Source organism: Gossypium raimondii, chromosome 9 (genome assembly GCF_025698545.1).
Source record: "Gossypium raimondii isolate GPD5lz chromosome 9, ASM2569854v1, whole genome shotgun sequence".
Classification (NCBI taxonomy): Eukaryota; Viridiplantae; Streptophyta; class Magnoliopsida; order Malvales; family Malvaceae; genus Gossypium; species Gossypium raimondii.
This window is the reverse complement of record NC_068573.1, coordinates 11,602,472-11,624,331: the sequence shown is the minus strand read 5'-3', so window position 1 is coordinate 11,624,331 and position 21,860 is coordinate 11,602,472. Positions and strand designations below refer to the sequence as shown.

At 32.6% G+C, this 21,860-nt stretch overlaps 2 protein-coding genes across 2 annotated transcripts; one reads left to right on the top strand and one right to left on the bottom strand.

Annotated features, from left to right (window-relative positions):
* The first annotated feature begins 10,996 nt into the window (after window positions 1-10,996).
* Window positions 10,997-12,691, top strand: LOC105798446 (cytochrome P450 94B3). The gene has a single exon (XM_012628504.2). The coding sequence runs from the start codon at window positions 11,029-11,031 to the stop codon at window positions 12,559-12,561; it is 1,533 nt and encodes a 510-aa protein (XP_012483958.1). The 5' UTR covers window positions 10,997-11,028; the 3' UTR covers window positions 12,562-12,691.
* A 236-nt stretch (window positions 12,692-12,927) lies between these two features.
* On the bottom strand, window positions 12,928-17,356 carry LOC105798445 (ATPase family AAA domain-containing protein FIGL1). The gene is made up of 13 exons (XM_012628501.2): window positions 16,898-17,356; window positions 16,523-16,661; window positions 15,982-16,362; window positions 15,602-15,840; window positions 15,154-15,281; window positions 14,930-15,048; window positions 14,755-14,847; window positions 14,433-14,534; window positions 14,104-14,206; window positions 13,736-13,819; window positions 13,555-13,650; window positions 13,337-13,464; window positions 12,928-13,239 (listed from the first exon to the last, which is right to left on the bottom strand). The coding sequence occupies exons 1-13, from the start codon at window positions 17,164-17,166 to the stop codon at window positions 13,138-13,140; spliced, it is 1,983 nt and encodes a 660-aa protein (XP_012483955.1). The 5' UTR covers window positions 17,167-17,356; the 3' UTR covers window positions 12,928-13,137.
* Between the last annotated feature and the right edge of the window lie 4,504 nt (window positions 17,357-21,860).

Genomic DNA, 21,860 nt, shown 5'->3' with positions numbered 1-21,860 from the left:
TAGAAATTTAAGGCTCAATAATGTTGGAAAAAATCCAGTCTGAAAACGGTTTTCTTGCACAGCGGAAAAATAAAAATTTGAAAATCGAGCAAGTTACTAATATTTATAGAAATAATATTTTCCCAAAAAGTACTTGTACTTTAAGCGAGACAGATCCTAAATGTTCCCAACTTTTAACTGAACGACATTCTTCGCTAATCTTGTACCACGAACAGTTTCGTGTGTGGGCTCAAACAATTACAAATCAAATACAAAAGCAGAAATAATTTTCTTACTTTCAGTAGGAAAATATATCTCTTTCTCTTATAAAAACCGATAGAATTGCCACCCCTTATACTTAATTAAAGGGTTTTGGGCATCTCCTGTATCGGGTCCAATTATATGTGTTTCCTGGATTTTTAACTTATTATTTTATAATTTAATCCAACCCAATACATGTTTTCTACTTTTCAAAATAAATATTATTTATTAATTTAAATAAATTAATTTTTAATTAAATAATTTTCTAAACCCGATTCTAATTTCGCTAAAATCATTTTAACTTTACCATAAAAGAATCTATGAGAAAATATATTTAATTTCTACATTCAAATAATTTCACAATGACCAATTAATTTAATTCCATTTTTTAACTTCAATTATTTAATTAAATAATAATTTCAAAAACTTAAATTAATTCTCAGGTCATTTTCATAATTAGTGAGAAACCACATTCATTTCTGAATGTAACTCATTTAACTTAATCATTTTTTATCCATTTCTATTCATTTGATTCAACGTTCAATCCATTTATGGTTTCAACGAGCTAGCAAAGAGATCGATTGAAGATATGTATTTAGGGCTCAAATGATTTATAATTAAGTTTCAGCTTTTCGCCTATTAATTATAAACTCATTTAGTCACGAAGCCATTCCACTAGTATTGTGATTGAGCTCTCCCCAATTACATACCATTACAAAAGTTACTCCATCAATGCTCGTCCAATGACATTGTCATAAGTGTGTTACCCTCATAGGATATCATTAATCTCTTTAGGATAAATTCGTTCTTCCAATGTGATTCTATTTTATCTCATGGTAACCATTACATCACCTTTCATGAAAAGTCAATTACTATCAAATAGTAATTAAGACATTTATCAAAAAGACAAACGACTCGTGGCCACGTTTACTTTTCATTTATCATGTAATAAGAGGATATCATTTACCCATTTCTTCGGCTATGAATTCCACTATTGTGAATGATGCTACATACTGTAAAAGTCGTAAACTCAACGCACCAACTTTTGGCTCCTTATCTATTTGAACTTAATTTTTTACTTACATCAAAGTAAATGAGTCACACATACATAGTCCATCATCCACTCAGGATTAAGGTATGTCACACTATGAACGTCACAAGTGAATAAGTCCATAAACGAATTTAGGATCTATTCTACTTGGGTTTTGGCTGATGTACTGTCAATCCAGTCAGTCACATCTATGTCTCTATGTTTTGGGCGTGATCTATTGCCGAAGATAAAACACCTCCCCAATTGGAGTTGATAGACGACATATTAGTCTTTCAATCGGTGTGCTCATTTCTGATTAGACTAAGGACATGTTTAGGTTCATCTACTAATACAAATTGTCTTTTTACATTACGATCCGACCACGAAATACCGTTTAGTATTAGTTAAATATTAGATAACTAGTGAACCAATATTTGCTTCCATTTAGCTTTGCATGCAAAAACCATAGAGCGCAATATACAAAGAATATTAATGCAACTCATGGATAATTTTATTAAACCAGTCTGTTCAAAAAAATTTACAAGTATACAAACGAATATACTACACTTAGGGAACCTAGATCCAATAAATAATAGCCCAAAACTTATCTCAAGCAGCACATTAATGCTTCATAATAGTCTATAACCTATGAAATAACAACCTAAAATACACTCCCAAATATAAAATACAATCCTCATGCCTAAACACACATGCACCCTTGCCCCATAACAACAAGCACCAAGCTCCTAAAACACAAGTTGGTTGAGCAAACATTTTCTAGGCAATACAATCAAGTAATAGTAAATTGACTTCAAATACAAAAGCTACAACGCTAGTTTTTAATCTCAACAAATAACTTTAAAAAGTTCGACACAGTGTACTAAGCAACCAAACTTATCAAGCCAAGACTTGACCATCGGTTAATGAGGTAAATCAATAAAAACAGTTATGTAGCCAAAGGATTAAGCATGTAGCCTTTTGGACACACATGATGTGAAAAAGTAAAAGAAAAGAGAAAACATATTTTTGGTGGCACGTAAATTAGTTAAATAGGTCAATTTTGAATTAGGTAAATTTAGATTGAATAATTTTGGTTTGGGTCATTTCAAGTTCGTATCAATTTTGGGTTTGGATCATCTGGGTTTGAGACTCGAATTTTTTTAGTCAATACATTATAGGTTTAGATCATTCCAAGTTCTACTAATTTCAATTTACTTCAAATTCTTTCAAGTTTGATTCAATTAAAGTTCAAGTTATTGATTTTTTTTAATCAGCATATCAAGTTGAATTGGGTTGCATTGATTGGATGAAAATTTCATATTCACAGTTAATTATTAATGATATATGTTGATACAAGTATTCAATAAGGAAGAGAAGATGGTGGAGATGGAAGTGTTGATTCACTTGTGACAGATGGAGAGTTGAAGTTCAAGTGTTTAGGGAGAAGAAAAAGAGGGAGTAGGAGAAGGTTGATACTTAGGTTATTTCTTGAAAGAGAAGGAGAATCCTCAGTCCCTCGTGCTCTAGGGTATAAATAAAGGGGCCACCCCTCATCTTGTAACGCCACGTAGCCGAAAGTACAGGAGGTATGTAACACCCCAAACTTGGTCTAAACGTTATGACCGGGTTTGGGTGTTACATTTATTGGTATCAGAGCTATGGTTTAGTCGGTTCTCGGACTAACATAGCGTATGTGAGTTTAGCTATACATGCCATATTATTACTCGTGATAGTGTAATATCTTCCGACTTCAATGAAATTATTTTGTAAGACAGAGATGACTTCTAACCGAGTTGTTTCCAATAATGCTAAAAAAATTATGTTGAGGTGATTGAAATGTGTTTATGATGAAACGAAATTTAGAAAGGTATGGATAGAAAATTCATGATAAGTATGTGTTAACATATGAAGTAAGACAACCATGAGTTGAGAAATGTAAAAACGTGGAATAAAATGAAAGTTTATATGGTAATATGCTCATCCGCGTTTTTTTGGTGCGCATATGATGTTATGTGCTCAACATATTTGATTAAGTAAATATGGTAAGTAAATATACACAAATAGATGGAATGTATGTTTATGTACACTTGCTTGAATAAGTGTAATCAGTATGTTTATGTGATAGAATCTTATGTTTAATTGTTAAATTAGAAATAATATGATGTTTGTTTTATGTCTTTGCTATTGAACCATGAATATTATAATAGTATGAAAATTGAATTGAAAGATCAAATTGAGTAGAACACAGGAATGAGTAATTCGTTCAGTGATATGTGATGAATTGATGGAAAAGACCATGGTTGGACCGTGGCAACATGTGATATGTGATTTCTATATAAGACCATATCTAGGATATGGCATTGGCGTGCGATCTCGTATAAGACCATGTCTGGGACATGGCATCGACATCAATATGTGAGCCAGTGTAAGACCATGTCTAGGACATGGCATTGGCATTATTGAAATTATGAGAGGTCTCATGTAAAACCATATCTAGGACATGGCGTTGGCACCGAGATGAGATGTCCCATATAAGACCATGTCTGGGACATGGCATTGGGGACCGAGATGAGAGGTCTCATGTAAGACCATGTCTGGGACATGGCATTGGCACCGAGATGAGAGGTCCCATGTAAGACCATGTCTGGGACATGGCGTTGGCACCGAGATGAGAGGTCCCATGTAAGACCATGTCTGGGACATGATGTTGGCACCGAGATGAGAGGTCCCATGTAAGACCATGTCTGGGACACGGCGTTGGCACCGAGATGAGAGGTCCCCCATAAGACCATGTCTAGGACATGGCATGGGCACCGATATGAGAACTCCCATGTAAGACCATATCTGGGATATGGCATTGGCAGTATAGGAAACATCTTATGTACGACTATGTCTGGGACATAGCTTTGGCATGTTATATTCAGATAAGAGACCTGAGTATCCTTAGTATTCCAAGTAATTCAACGGGCTAGTAAAGAAATTATGTTACATGAAAGTTCAGGTAAAAGTATGATAAATAGATTCAGATGAGTATAAGGATTAAGAATATTTCAGTTATCAGTTGAGAAAAGAATTTCAATAAGGAAGGAGTAAGTTATAATCATGAGTTGTTTAAGCAAGCAAGTAAGTAAACAAATAAGAGAGTAAATAAAGAAGAAGTTAAATTTGATGAGACAAAATATTCAGGTATGATACCTAAAAGAATGTATGTATTAATGGAAGTTTTTCTTAGTGAATGGAATAAAGTGAGGTTCGTGATAATAGAATTAGTCAGAGAAATGATAATTAAGTGGTAAAGATGTCTGTGTATGAAGGTTACAGTCGAAATGAACATGATGATCTTTTTTGGATATTATATATATTATTTTATTCTCAGAGATATGTATGTGTAATTGTTCAGTTCTGATAGAGTTTTTATGTTGTGAGAATGTTAGCTAATTATAATGTTAGACGAAAGCGCTGTTGGTCTGGTCGGTTTATGATCGGTTATTGTTCTGTTTTGCATGCATATTTAGAAAGTGTATTGTTTTGCTACAAGAAATATTGTGTTGATGACTAAATTGAAAAACATGTAAACATGATATGTGAAGTACATGATATGGATTATTAGTAAATTACGGATGAATAATGAATTTTGAAATATAATACATGTATTAAAGGTAGAAAAGATATAAATATACGGGTTATTGATACAAGAATTAAATTGTAAAGCATGTAAAAGCATTATGAGAAAAGTGTAAAAGTAATATGCATGCATGAAATAACTTGACCAAGTAGACGAGATTAGAACTATTAGGATGTTAAGGGAGTTTAGCGTGCTCTCTGATCATTAGCACATCGGTGCTTTCTGATTATTAGCACATTTATGTTCTCTGTATAATACTTTAGTGCTTTCTGTTTAATAGTGCATAATAATGCACCTCTATATCAGTTCCGTATATCTTAAGTATTCTGTTTAATCTACTGGGCCTCTGCTAAAAAAGATAAATAATTTTCGTTACAAGGTAAATGTTTACATTTGATTCATGTTTGAAATATTGAATTAAAAATAAATTGTGAAATGAAAGGATAGAGAATGAATACAAATACTAAGCTAGGTAAATATGTACGAAGGGAACTATAGAATGATAGAGATGACTTTAAGAAAACTAAATGAAGAAAGGACTTACGGTTATGAAGAAGAGAGGAAATAAGAACTTGATTAAGTAAAAGAAGAATATTATTGAAAAGGAAGTACAAAATGATATAAAAACTAGAAATGTTAGTGATAAGAATGGATAGAAAAGGATAATTGAAAGAATATAGAAATGATGAAGTTCATGATAAAATAAAACAAAGAAATTTCGAGGACGAAATTTATTTTAAGGGGAGAGAAATGTAATACCACGAAAATTACTACAATAAGAAAGTAAGATAATATCCTTGATATAGTAAAATAAGGAAATAAAGTGATAAAAGGGTAATATTGAGTTATGTCAACATTGGGAAGTATATTATGACATATTAATTCAAGAAAGGATTAAATTGCAAAAGTGAGAAAAATTTTGTTGCCCAAGAGTAAATACTCAAAATTTGAGGGGTTAAAGTGTAAATACAAAAATTTTAAAGGACCAATAGTGTAAATATTTTAAGGGTGGAATAATCTAGAAACTAAGGAAAATGGATGAATTAGGACCAAATTGAAAAGATAAAGAATTTTGAGGGACTAAATTGTAATTTAACCAAATTAAGTGATGACTCGAGGATGGAATTTCAAAAGATTATAAAGGGCAAAATGGTCAAATAAAAAGAGAGAGAGAATTCCAGAAGGTAATGATGATGTTTGTGATATTTTTAATTAATTAATTAGTTAAATGTTATTTAATTAATATTTTATTAAGATTTTTAGTATTATTTTATTATTAAATGATTAATATAAAATGGAGTAAAGATGATGAAAAAATTGTCATCTTTCCATGCAACCAACATTAGAAGAGAAGAGAAGAGAAGAAAGTTTTGCTTTCTTTACAATTCGGTTCTCTCACCAAAAATTCACTATTTTCACCAAGAAATCAAAAGAATTTCCATAGCTTCCAAGAGAGAAAAATAATAAGGAGACAATCGGGAGCTAGAATGTCAAGTTAGATTCAAGAAACAGAAGCTGGAGGAGAGAGAAAATCAAGTTAAAGTTTGAAATCAATAGCATAAGGTAAGAACATCAAGATTTCAATATATTTTTAAGTTTGTTATGGTTGAAAACGCATGGAAATGATGTTATAGTAGAGTTTTTCTTAAATAAAGTCTTATGTTCTTGATATATTAGTGAAGGGAAATAAGTGAAAATGATGGGAAATATTATAGAAAAAGGGAATTAGGGAGTTATAAATTTAGAAATCAACATCTTGCACTAAAACAGTTTTGGACAGCAACAGTAGGTTAACTTTGAAAACTCACCATAAATTGTGGAAATCGAATTAAGTCTAGTTTCTCATAGAAGAAACGGTGTAAGTAATGGAATTGTAAATCATGAGATATAATAAATTTAGTGAGACAAGGTCAGAATGAATTCGGGTTCCCCTGTTCTGAATTTGGAAAATCATCAAAAATTGAATAAAAATAATTAGAGTCTTAAATTTATATGTTTAAAATACTGAATGAGTATATTTTCAATAGAAACAAACGGAAACATCATCCAAATTCTGTACAAAGAGATAATTATTTTTTAGTGAAGAGGGGTCGGAACTGTCAAACAGTGAAACAGGGGAAACTTTAAAGAATAAACTGTACTTATTGGCTAAACAAAAAATTCTGAAAATCTTATGGTAAAAAGATATGTGAGTCTAGTTTCATAGGAATTTAGCGGATCTTAATTTGGAGTTCCGTAGCTCAAGATATAAATAATTTAGTGACTATGACTCAAGTGGACAGCTTTGAATTAATATATAAATAAATGGTGGAATTATAGATAATGTTACATATAAGCATATTATACATTAAGGATGTGGAATGGAGAGGAGGAGGAGGAAAATAAATGATTATTCAACTAGCATGAGTTCTCATTAAAAATGACCAATTTGCATGTTTTAGGTTCAAGGACTAAATTGAATAAAAGTAATATTTTAAGGATAAATTGGTAAAAATGTCAAAAAGTGACCAAATTGCATGAAATGAATTATTTTATTATTTAAATTAATAAATTGAATGAAATATTAATTTATATCAAGATTGGGTGGAAATTCGAGGAAAATAAAAAATTACCAAAATGTCCCTAAATTTTGGTATTTCTGCAATTTAGCCTGGTAAGTTCGTGTAACTTGAATTATATTCTTAGATGATTGAAATATATATATATTGGATTGAGAAATTGATTTGAATTGTGAACATGAGAAATTGTGAATTGAATGAAATGGAAATGAAGCTTTGAATTACATGAGTAAATATCGGGTCTCGTAGGCCCTATTTGTTATGAATATAATATTTTAAGAATATGTTGTAAAGAATTATAAAAGCACGTTAATAATTTAAAAGTTTTGATTCGGATGAAATTTTGTAACTCAGTTTAATACGTATGCAAATGTATGTCTTCTAATAATGCCTCGTAGCCTATTCCGGCGTCGAATACGGGTAAGGGGTGTTACAATGTAACATCGCCAAATTCGGTCATAATGTTTAGACCGGGTTTGGGGTGTTACAAGGTAGGCATGATCATGTGGTCAGTCGGGTTGCAAGGTCATTACAGGTTAAGTGTCGCCATATAGTGTACTATGTAATCTTGCTTTGACATTCTTGTCCCTTAGGTTGTAAGAGGTTATTGCACCTCAGTGGTCCTCACGGAGGTTGTGTAGTAAGTGATCCCCACAGGGGTGCGTAGCAGGCTAACTGTTGGAAAAAAAATAGATATTTTGTAAGCTTTGAGGCATATTATCTATTAGTAAAGGCAGAGATTTGAATAATAAAACTATGGTTTTATATTCTACTCCATGAGATTTTTACAATAATATATCATATGCTCAAAATGGTTGAGTAATGAATGAGAAATTGGTATTCAAAGTAAGCCACTTGTGAATTATGTTGAGGAAAATGAAAAGCTTAGTCCCACATTGGTTTTATATCAAGAGTGGAATATGTTTCTATATGTGAACCAACTTAGTGATTATTAAATGACTAAATTAATACTCTCCCTCGCGCGTAGGGGGTGCAAATACAAATCCACCGGGTTTGAGGGCAAACCTGCACCACATGGGCGACGTGAAATGTCCGGACCGATCAAAGGTTTCTAGGCTTGCGAATATTTTAGCCCAATATGTATCCTTAATTTTCCTCAACAGAGCTTATTTTTTGGGGATCAAAAGGAGTTAATTCCTTTAATTAAAACGTTAATTTAGGTTGAAATGTCTCCTTGATTCACAGACATGTTTTGGCTCCATTAGTCAAAGATTTCCAAAAATTCTTCCCATGAATTTATTTTAAAAACCAAATAATCTGACAGGGAAGAGACACACTGAAATTTTCCAAGTTTTCGAGATATTTTTTCCCTACATATTTCCCAATCTGTTTTTTGGTGATAGACGAGGCTATTGTTCATTGAAAACTGCAGCCGTGCTACTACCGTGCTCATCTTATTGTTGTATCTTGGGAGACAGTTGACCATCGTTTCTCCAGCACTAAAGGAGCAATCGAATCTATCTTAAGAATACTATCGATACATGCCTCAACTATCAGTACAACATTTTAATTTTATTTAATTTTATTTTCTGTTTTCTAAATTTATAAATATTGTTCTTGTTCGATCTTGTGATTAATATAAAACTTTATATTACTGTTATTTTACTAACATTTGTGCAACACTAACTTCAAGCCTATTTAGAAGGGCTGTGTTGGGGGTATCTTATGGACCGTCTTAAGAGAGGGGTCACCATGAGGTGTTCCTAGCGATGAGTTATGCACGAATCGCTCCTCGTGGAGGGTTATCTGTGAGTTGCCTTGTGTCTCGCTACGTGTCACACTCGTGTAGGGAAATAACAATACATTTCATCTCATGGGAAACTGTTCATCACATTTCAGTTTGGCCTCTTACCGAAAAACATCATGGGTCAAGTTCAACATTGTAGGGTTTGAGGAAGATGAGATGAGGCCCCACGGTACTTCTCATCTTACAAGACAGATAAGAACAGCTTTTTGAACATTAATAGACAACGATTTCCACGTTTTCCTAATATTTCGATTATAATGAAAATCTCGTCTCAAAAGCTCTAATTGAGATGCATCAACAAGGAAAGAAATTGAAGCAGCTCAAAAGAGTGAATATAAGTACCCTTAAAACCGTGCAGTGTAGAATTAGATATACATAATTCATGCAAACACCGTGTAATCAAATAAATTAATAGCATCCAACTTTAAAACAGTTTAAATTTATGCTGATAGCCATCGAAATCTTTGATAATTTCTCTTAATAAAGAATGACTGTAGATGGGGCAACTTGAAAGACTTTGCAAGTCAGCACTTTTGGACAAAGATGGACTAGAAAACCCTTTCAACTGCTCTCTTGTCTACTCATTTTGTGAAAGAAATTTGTCAATTCAAAAAGAAGAGAAAATGGAAGAAAAATAAAGAAATAAACCCTTTTTTTTTTAATAAAGCTTGTAGTAAAACCAGACAAGTAAAACATAAAATCATGTGGGTGTTATATATCCATCAATTTGGATTTTCATCATTATTGCATATCAGTAACTTTACTCTATGTAATCATAAAAAATGGAAGCTGACAGACTGAGATAGTTTAATGTAAAACTAACTTTTCTCTGTCGATCCTATGTTTTATAGAAATCTTTTGCTCTAAATTTTCAAGTAGTGGGTCAACTACACCTGTTCGTAACTTTTTTTTTTTTTGCCATCACACCTGTTGATGACTTTGATAATAAATTAATAATAATGATGATTGTATCAAAGATAACATTATAGTCTCAATCTGTAGATTAATTCAAACCTTAATAAATTATTTTAATTTCGAGTTTAAATTACTTCAAATTTAAATAAATTTTATATTTAAGTTATTTCGAGTTTAAGACATTTAAATTTAATATTCAAATTTTAGAGTAAATCATTATAAACTCAAATTATTTCAAGTTATTTAATCGAATCATTTGAAGTTCCCTACCACAATCATTTCAAGTTTAGGTTCTACTCTAATCATTTCAAGTTCAGGTTATTAATATTTTATGATAAATCAAATTTAATATGATTTTAATTCAAATCCATGAGGTGAAGTTTTCAAGTTTATTAAAAGGGATATATCTCAAAACTATACATGAACTATGATTTAATATGTAATTATATACATGAATTTTGATTTTGTATAATTTTATACATAAAATCTTGATTTAATTCAATTCTTGTAAATTATTAACACAATTATTAATATAACATGATTTTATGTTTATATATTGCATAAATAAATAATTATATTTATTCAGCATAAAAATAAATTGATATATTTATTTCTTTAAATGTGCATGATTAAATCAAAATTAAAATTTCAAGTATATATTTAAACCACAATTTAGAGTTTCGCGTGTATGATTGCATCAAATTAAAATTCATGTACACAATTGCACATTCAATCAAAATTGATGTATACTTTTGAGATTTATCCCTTACTACAAAAACATATACTTTTTTTTTCTAAAACGAACAGCACTGGCAGCTGAAAAGCTGATATATTTCTCATAAATCTCCTCAAATTCTAGTTTGCAGAACCATCAGTTAATCTTTAGGCTACCATGGAAATATTAACGTCCCTCTTTAGTGTTCCGACCCTCAAGTTTGTGTTCATATCAGTGTTTTTCTCTTGGTTGCATGTAATGTTATGTAAAATCTGCAAAGCACCAAAATTGCCAGCAGATGGCCCCCCAACATATCCTATACTCGGCTGCTTGATTTCCTTCTATAAAAACCGCCATCGTTTGTTAGATTGGTATACGGAGCTCCTCACAGAATCAGCCACAAATACAGTTGTCATCAACCGGTTCGGTGCTCCAAGAACTATCGTGACAACAAACTCTAAGAATGTTGAATACGTGCTGAAAACCAACTTCAATAATTTCCCTAAAGGCAAGCCTTTCACTGAAATACTAGGTGATTTTCTTGGCTACGGGATATTCAATGTGGATGGTGAGCTTTGGCGGATGCAAAGGAAGTTAGCAAGCCATGTTTTCAGCACCAGTTTTTTGAGAGAATTTATGATGAGTACATTGAAGGACGAGGTCGAAAATAATTTGTTACCTTTGTTAGAGTCATTAGCTGAGACATCAGAAGTGGTGGACCTGCAGGAGTTGCTAAAAAGACTTGCGTTTAATATGATCTGCAAGGTCTCGTTAGGGGTGGATCGTTGTTGTTTAGATCCTTCTCAGCCTGTTTCGCCTCTCAATGAAGCTTTCGACACGGCATCAAAGATATCCGCCAAGCGTGGAGCAGCTCCTTTGTTCTTGGTTTGGAAGGTTAAGAAATGGGTTGGGGTCAGATCAGAGAAACGGCTCAAGAATGCCGTGGAGGAAGTCCGTACATATGTTGAGGGAATCATTCGTGGCAAGAAGAGAAAGATTGATGAAAGTGGAGAGAATCATGGTGAAGACCTCTTGTCAAGGTTGATATCAGCAGGCAATGATAAGGAAGTGACAAGAGATATGGTCATAAGCTTCATCATGGCAGGAAGGGATACAACTTCAGCAGCAATGACATGGCTCTTCTGGTTGCTTTCCTGCCATCCAGTTATAGAGAAAGAGCTTGTGAAAGAGATAAACAATAGGGAGAAAATCTTGTTAGATTATGAATCATTGAATAAGGAACTTAAATTGTTAAAAGCATCTCTTTGTGAATCCATGAGGCTTTATCCACCAGTGCCCTGGGACTCCAAGCATGCCATGGCGGATGACTTGTTGCCTGATGGCACTCCGGTCCAGGCAGGAGATAGGGTGACCTATTTTCCCTACGGAATGGGGAGGATGGAAGCATTGTGGGGGGAAGACTGGTATGAATTCAAACCAAGCCGATGGTTTGTCGAACCAACAAGCTACCATGAAGGATCACTAAAGAAGGTTTGTCCATACAAGTTCCCAGTTTTTCAGGCCGGTCCAAGAGTTTGTCTTGGGAAGGAAATGGCTTTCATTCAGATGAACTATGTGGCGGCTTCCATACTTAGACAGTTTGAAATCAAACTGGTTGTTTCAGAAAAGCCAGTCTTCATGCCACTCTTGACAGCTCATATGGCTGGAGGACTAAAGGTTGTGATTCAGAAAAGAGATCATTCAAGATAAAAAGCAAAAATTAGTGATTCAATGTAAGATGCTAATATGCCATTATGTTTCATCTGTATTATAGTTAGGAGAAAATGCTTAGCTAAAACAAACACATAATATAAAATCTTCATCAAATATTTAATCATAACCATTTGCATCGATCAAGACCATTTATCAAAATCATGTGATTATCCTTCAGGGGACAAATCTGTGACTGTAGAAGCTGAACATAGATAATTATCTTCAATTCCTAGTCAGAATGCTACATCACATGCACGAGTGTTTGGAACTATTTAAGTCACCTGAATTGATTCTTGAAGATTAACCTTACCTATTTCTCCTCCCCTTTGATTAACTTCCCTGTTTCAATATTCAAAAGAACCATTATAACTCAAGCTCTTGCTTTAACTAGATTGAGGTTTATTTCACTCTTCTTGTTTTGACACAAAGAAACGAGAAAACGAACCAATGCTGCAAATCTAGGATGATTTATTTTCGAGTTAATGGAAATTAACTGGAAATTAATGGAAATTACTATCGTAGTTCTTTTTCTGCCAAACATTCTCCGTTTTCTTTTGTTTCCTTGTTCAAGCATTAGAGCGATAAGCTTCCAAATTGTTTGTTCCATTCTTCATATGTACCTAATTCGTTCATAGAAACTGAGGGCCTTACCTCTTGTAATGCATTCTCGAAATCCTACATTAAGAAGACGAGTTATAAATGATTAAGCTGATGAAAAGTTTTACCTCGTAGACATGTGTGCTTTCTAGTGCAGACTTTGAATGTCCATTACCTGAAGGGTTACAGGCCGCATATCCTCTCTCTTCAGCTGTGTAATTTCTATGCCTTGTCTTAGAGCCTCTCTAAGAGGTCCCATAGATGCATCTTTTACTAAGTTTTTCATATCAGATCCTGAGTAGCCTGCAAAGCAAAGGTACCGAACAACGCAATTTCAAAACGATAGCTAAGGTAAAACAAAGCAGCTCAACAGCCAAGAGAAGATAAGCTAACCTTTAGTTAACCTGCATATGGCACTGATGTCCTCTTCTGAGAGCTTGAACAGTCCATCCTTCTCCAACAGACTACGAACAATCCAGGCTCTTGCTTCTTCATTACCGGTTAAACTGATTCAGAAAAGAATTCTTTGCCATAAATGGATGAAGTAAGATTAGATAAGAAATGTAAGTTGCACCTGATGAAGGAAGGGGAATGTAGAGTCTCTTGGTAAGTCGTCTCCTTGCTGCTTCATCTAGTTCCTGAGGTCTATTTGTTGCTCCTGGATCATACAAATATGTAATACAATTGCTTGATACGACTCACCATATTTGAAGAGATTGAAGCCCGATCCAAAAATTGAAATGTTGAATGTATCTTCATATTTACTTCATTCTTATCAGATGCAATCATAATTATCGTACAATTGAACAAGTTTTCTTCTAACCAAGAAAGAATTAAGTATTTAGTAGAGTTCCAAAGCTCTTATTTCCTATAGGAGGTCCATTTAATGAGGCCTTTGCCATTTGCCAACAAACATATATGAATTAATAATTTCAACAATACCTATAAGAAGAATCTGCTCACTGCCACTATCAAAGCCTTCCATTTCAATGAGGAACTGTGTCTTGAGCCTTCTACTTGATTCATGCTCACCTTCTGACTTACGCTGTAACCACAATAAAATAACCTTTTAGAAGAACACTTCACTGGCTGGAAAAATTAAAAGAAATGAAAATTTTATCAATCAAAAGAAAATTGCTCCTTCTTTATTTACATAAATTCATCATCAAGTGTGACCAAATACCCAATCATCTGAGAAAAACAGTACTGCAGTCAAAGGTCACCTGATACCAAATCAAGTTTGTCTTTACGAGCAATAAGGTAAACCTAACCTGAGATAGAAGTGAATCTATTTCATCAACAAAAATAACAGCCGGCTGACGACAACTAGCCACTCCAAAAAGCGCCCTCACTAGCTTTTCACCCTCTCCAATCTGCATTCACCAGTGCCATGCTACCCATTATAGTTTATTCAATATAATCTCTGGTAGAGGATAAAGTAAAGAGTAACCTCTGGAAAAATGTTCGGAGCAACTTAAGAAATTTCAATCTACATTCTTACTGCGGATGTTAGAGTTACAAGTTACAAGCCTTGCAGCATTTCAAAAAGACGTGCAATGTATTGCTAAAGATAAACAGGGGCCAGAAACATACCCACTTGCTTGTCAATGAACTAGCAGATATGTAGAAAAATGTGGCTTTTGCTTCACCAGCTATAGCTTTTCCAATCATTGTTTTGCCTGTTCCCTGTAGTATAATAGGTGTTCACTGAGAAGTCATAAACCCATGATACGAACATTTACTTTTTAGAGAACTAAAAGATATTTACCGGGGGACCGAAGAGAAGAAGACCTCTTCCAGGAGAGCGACAGCCTCTAAATATGTCGGGACGTAATAAAGGCCATATTACCATCTCTGTCACACATTTTTTGGCATGCTCCAAGCCGGCTGCAACATTTTTAGGAGAAACATAAAAGTAGAGAGATTTTTAGATGAGCACAAAGTTCAACCAAAGATGAAACCGAAAAGCAAGTTTCATGTATCTTATAATACCAATATCTTCCCATCGGACGTTTGGGTCTCGATCCATGATCTCATTGCTGACGTGCTCTATAAGGAGAGGTTCCAAATTCCTTAGTTTTTCTGGAAGTTCACCATCAGGACCACAAAGAAGTTCCAAGCTGGACGTATAACCATTAAAACAAGTGAAGAGACAACATAAGACGTCTCAGTTATGCCATTCCATATAATATTTGAAAACAGATCCTTGTGATATGAGCAAAAAGTAATTCCTAAGATCAGATTAATACATGTCTATGAAGGCATTACAGCTTGTTTATCTGTAAGAAATTCTTTTATCAAAAGAAACCTTACACGGTTGAATCTCCTTCCAGACCAGATAATGAAATTTCAATACTTATTCATTATCATAGGAGCATGGGCAATGCACAAGGAAATAACTTAAATTGCATTTTTCCTTTGAAGAATTTACATCACTCACCATGTCCTTGTTGAGTCATCTAATGCATCATCACTCTTTCCACCAATCCGTGATGTCACATTTCCAATGCTGCCACCATTAGATCTTATGGGGGGTACAAAATTACCACGAACTCCACGTCGCGAAACCCCATAGGATTTTGTACCATAACCTCTAGAACTGAAATTGGTATCATTCTGTGGGGAGACAGAAGCACTTGGAGAACCAGCCAGCCCTCGTTTTTGTCTCACATCCATTTCCTATAAGAAAGGGATCAATAATGGAATGTATGCGAGTAAGGCAAGAACATGTAAAACAAATTTGACTTCCAAATGCTTCAGGAAAAATATTGGAACAATTGGCAGTTATACATGCCAAATCTCCAATGCTTTGTATTATACCAGTTTTGCTCTTGCTGTTACAAACGCATTCCCCGAAATATCAGCATTAAATTCTTCATTGCTTGGCGGTGACCTTGCAGTGTTGTTTCTGGGGCTACAGATTTCTTTATATGCACGCTTTGTCCCAAAGCTATTTCCATGTACTCTTTCTTCCTCTTCAACTTTGGCAAAGTTTGAAACACTATGTCCCCTAGGAAAGTTGTGATAAGAATGGCCATTTTCCACTATAAAACAATCTTTGGAACTGCTATTTTTGGAGTCCAAAGAACTTTTGTATGAGCAATTATTTGCTCTTGTAATTTTGTTTCCATACAGAGATGTCAACTTGGCCTGTGTCATAGCTTTAGACGGCTTGTTAATAAACTTATCTTGTTGTCCTCCCTGAAAAACAGTCAGAGCACAGGTTATTTATAAAAATTTAAAAAAAAAAAAAAGACTACTTGCAATATATGGGCTTTGTTTCAGAAAGGAACTCCAAATGCATATAAATATGACATAATGAATATTTTTACAGAACAAAATTGCAGGTAAATTGATATACCAATTCATTTAGAACCTTTCCCTTAGATTGCTGAAGCTGCGTACAGAAATACTTTGATTGCTTGATTTTGTCGATATCAATACCTCCTTTCATCCCAAAAACACAACCAGGAGCTTTACCTGCTTGCTCAAATGCTCGGCTGGAAGTACACGATTCTTAGTACACTTTATCAACAACAAAGATCAAGATCTAAATGCGTAATATTAACATTAAACCAAAAAGGTTCCCTATAATCAATCTTCATTGGAAATAAAATAAAGCAGCTAATAGCAAAAAATATCGAAGAAAACAATTATACTAGAATTTCAGCTTATTCAATTGAACAACAAATAGGTTTAGAGACCTAAAATTTAATTCATGAGTATGCATAAATACCGATCAGATTCTTGGACCAGGGCACGGCGAGCCGAGTCGAGCTTAGAGACAACGTCGTCACGAATGGGACGTGTGAAGGTCCGATCGACTTCGGAGTGAGAGAAGGAATCGAGGAAGCCGAGAAGCCGAAGCAAGAGGAGCTGAGCCTCCGGGAATTCCCGCTTCTCGAGACAGAGCTCGGCGCCGAAGAGCAGTGATTGGAGCCGCTTTAAGTTCTGATCTACTTCTTTTCTCCAACAAATTTTCTCTTTGGATTTCGATTCTTCCATTTTCTTTTCTCTCCCTTCTTTTTCCTGCTTTTTGGTTGCAAAGGAGAAGAAAGAGAATTAAAATGGGGTTGGGTTTTTTAATTTTCCCGCTACTTTCTGGCTTTGCCTCGCTTTAAATTCAATTATCAAATAGGCAAATTAAAAGAGTGGCTGCCATGGGCTAAAATTCCTTAGCCTGCCTTGGAGCGTGTATGGAAAAATAAAATAAAAAAAAATTTTAAGGTTTATCATGAAGTTTAACAAAGACTATCAAAATATTTATTTGTTGGGCAAGAGAGTATATCAATTTCCATGCGTGGGATCCATCTAAAAATTTAAACAGAGAGTCTGAACAAATTTTAGAAACAGTTGTTGAGTAAGAAGGTAGATTTAAGTTTTTGTTTACTTTTTTAGTTTAACTAAGTTTTCACCAAAAAAAAAGTGTGATGAAATATTGGGTATTTTTACTATTTATGTTAAATAAAAGGGTTAAGGAAGATGTGTGCTCAATTATCAAATAGATAAATTAAAAGAGTTTGATGAAAAATTTAGTTTTTTTATCATTTATGTTAAATAATGAGTGAAAGGGAGGGGTGTGCTCAATTATCAAATAGGTAAATTTAAAGTGTATGATGAAAAATTCCATTTTTGTTAAATAAAGAATGTAAGGAAGGGGGTGTGCTAAATTACCAAATAAGTAAATTTAAAGAGTCTTGATGAAAAATTCAGTTTTTTTGACCATTTATGCTACACAAAGAGTGTAATGGAGGGGGTGTGCTCATTGCTCAATTATCAAATAGGTAAATTTAAAGAGTATGATGAAAAGTTCCATTTTTTGGCCATTTTGTTAAACAAAGAGTGTAAGGGAGGGGGTGTGCTAAATTATCAAATAGGTAAATTAAAATAGTGTGACGAAAATTTTGGTTTTTGTCCTTTAAAATAAGATTTTAAGGTAAAGTTTATTTAATTTATTTATATTTATGATCAAGTTCATTTAATAAATCAATTAAAACTTGTTTATTATTTTATTATTATTTATTTAAAACTAGTTTTTATTTGATTATTTTATATCAAAAGAATAAGATATATATCGTAAATCCATTGATAAATGGATGTTGGTAAACTCTCAAAACCCCTAAATTTATTCTTTTGTATCTCTTGTAGCTCTTAAAGAATTTATAGCGCACTTTAAGGGTCTGTTTGATTGCCAGTAAAATATTTTCCGTAAAATGATTTCTGGAAAATGTTTTACTTTTTGTAAAATGATTTCTTGGAAAATATTTTACGGTGTTTGATTGAATCATGTAAAATATTTTCTGCTTTGCTTGTGATTTTTGAAAATATTTTTGGAAAAGTTGTTTTACATATATTAATATATATTAATAATTTTTATATTTTAAATTATTTTTACATATATTGCAATGATTTATTTATAATAATACTCAATTATTAAGCTACAATATTAATCGTTATAAATTGAAAAAAACTAATATCAAATAAATTATTTGTAATTGTGTTAAAAAAAACAAGTTACTGGAAAATCGATAAATAGAAGCAGTTTTCTACCGGAAATGAAGGAAGGAATAAAGGAGGCGATAGAGAGGAGAGCACGGAAAATGTCTTACGGAAATTGAAAGGGTAAGACATTTTCCCTAAAATGTAACACATTTTCCCTTGTTTTGGAGTTCATTTTCCAAATGGAAAATGTTTTCCGCCAATCAAACGCTGGAAAAGTTGAAAATGATTTTCCGGAAAATCAATTCCGTCAATCAAACAGACCGTAATTATCTTTATTATATGTTTGTAACCTATAATGATTGAGGCCCTGTAAATAAAGGGCATGTATAAGCTTTTTGGTATCCAAGTAAAAGTTGAATTATCCTTTTATTTTTTTTCTATTATTCTATCTTGTTCATTCTACAATTCTCTTAATTTATAATATGCATTAGCATGATTTTGCTCTAAGTGATAGTTTTTTTATCGACGATCAATTTTATCCTCCATGATTTTCAAGATATTTGACAAAGGACGCAAAGTTTTATAGGAAGTTTCTTATGTTTCATATCGATTAATTTTCTTAACTAATTCATGATTAATTATAATTGTTTTGATTAACTTATTTTATTTTTATGTTCTTAAGGTTTATGAAAGATTAGATCCACTCTTAGAGTTTGCTATTGAATAAATTTTGATTGAGTTCAAGATCTACTATGGGAGTTTACTTTGCTTACTTCTTGATAAAATCATCAAGACTTAACATTGAATAATGAAAGTATATCAACTTGATTAGATCTCTATCTTTACACTTTTCTCAACAATAACATCTTTAAATATTAAATCAATTTGATATATGGTTTAAATATTTGAGATAGCTTTCTTTTGAAGTTTTGATTCCATGGGTTACTTATTGTTTTAAGCATCTTATTTATTCATGAAAATGAATATTGATTAAGTTATTTATGTCGTTTTAGTAGTAACTATAATTAAATAATACATTTGACAAAATATATTTAGTATGCAAATTTGTGTTGATAAACCAATTAATTTTCAATTTTGAAATTTACTAAATTTACTAAACTTGTGTTAATTATTGTTTAATTAAGTTGGGATGAAAGGATAATTACTAAATTAACTAAACTAATTACCTCTTTTGATTGCTTGATTTTGTCAATATCAGTTCCTCCTTTAAATATTAAACCAATTAATTTTCAAACCAACGAATTTCTAAATTTGTGTTAATTATTGTTTAATTAAGTTTATTTAACTAAACTAAGGATAATTACTAAATTAACTAAACTATTTCTATATATGTTTGTTCGGCGGGAGAGGAGAGAAATACATCTTCTCCACCCGAACTTAAAGAAGAAAAAGATGATGAAGAAGAAGAAACACCATTGACGCACATTCAAGCTTTCAATCCATAAATTGGTTAGTTCAATTTAGTTCTTTTCTTACGTTTTTTATGTTTTTGAGATCATAGGAGCTTAATCTAGGTAACACGTGTATCAATTTGTAAAACCATTAAATTTTTGAAAGATGCCATAGTTGAGAATTGGAAGTTTTAGGTGCTAAATTGATAGATTCTAAGCTTAGAGATGAAAAAGAGCCAAATTGTAAAGCTAATTGAAAGTTTTGTACATTAGGGGCTAAACTGCATAAAGTGTAAATTTGGCTGTAGAAATAAGAAATAGGAGGTCCCTAATGGAAAATAGTGAAATCGGATTTCAATTTGGAGTTTTAAGTTGAAAGTTATGTTTGTCCCAATTTTAGGGACTAAATTGAATAAAATGTAAAAATTGTATAAAATCGCAATTGATTGTGAATTTGGTTGGATATTGATGGTATTGTATGTTTGTGTTAATCCATAGCTAACGTCGACCCGGATTCCTCGAGAGGGAAAGGAAAAGCTAAAGTCGTCAACGAATAGCTTGGAGTTTCCTATTTGCATTTCTTTGATTCGAATCATTCCAATTGTTGCATTTTTTTTTTGCATGGTATGATATTGAGTTGAGTTTAAAATATTTAATTTAATTGAATTGATGTGGTATTGATCAATTATCGAGATAGAAGACTAAATTGAATAAAATTGAAAATAGTGTAACTTGATAAAAATGTGAATTGGCTTGAAAATGGGTTAACTCATGTTATGTTATATATGAATTGATGAAGTGCTTGATAAATTGAAAATGATGAAATGTAAATTGAGCTATATTTTGAATTGAATAATTGGTTAATCTATTATCTGTTTGGGCAAAGTCGGATATAGTTGGCATGCCGTGGGATATGTTGATTATGGGTTATTTCAACTATATGTCGATGAGCACTCAGCGCATTTTTCTTTTGAACGTTCCGACAAGTGTTGGGCACAATTATTATTTTAGTTAAACCGATGAGCGCTAAGCGTAATTTATTTATTTCAGACGTTTTGATGAGGCACTAGGTGTCAAATTTGTGTGTTGGATAGATCCGTGTATCCGTTCGAGTCCGGGTCAAGTTAATAGGGGAATAATAATACACATATATGTTACAAATTGGTTGAATGATGATTGGGATTGATTATATGCTAATAATTTGGATTACAAGCACTTATATACGATGTTATATGTCAAGGTATGTAAAAGATTACTCAAAATGGTTAATCAGCCGATAAGCCAATTCAGTAAGATTTGGAATACATCATTTGACTTGATAATGAAAGGTTGCATAATTATTTGTTACAAGTTAGATATATATTGTAACACTTTAAACTTGACCCAATCGTTGGATCCGAGCTATAGTGTACCACATTCGTTGCAAGAGCAACTACGATCAATTCAAAATTAAATAATATAATTTATATGATAATTGATCTGCCACAAATTGATGAGTCAAATTAGGCCTGTTTGTCACTTAACAAGCTTGTTTTTAAGTGTTTTTAGTGTCTTTTTAGTAGTTTTACATAATTTTAATTTTTACAAGTAGATTTGTGAAATCGCCTCTTTTTCCTCATTTTTCGATCCAAAATGGCCAATTATGCTATTGGGGACCCTAACGATTGATTGAGTGTTGTAGGGAGGCATTTATAAACTCTAAATTATATAACTTTTTTTATAGTTGTTTATATCACCTTTTTACTTAAAATTTATATTAATCGTGAGTATTTGGATATTTATTTGGGTGATTTTTTTCATATTGAGACAATGGACATAATTTTAGTATAGTATGCAATTTTATAA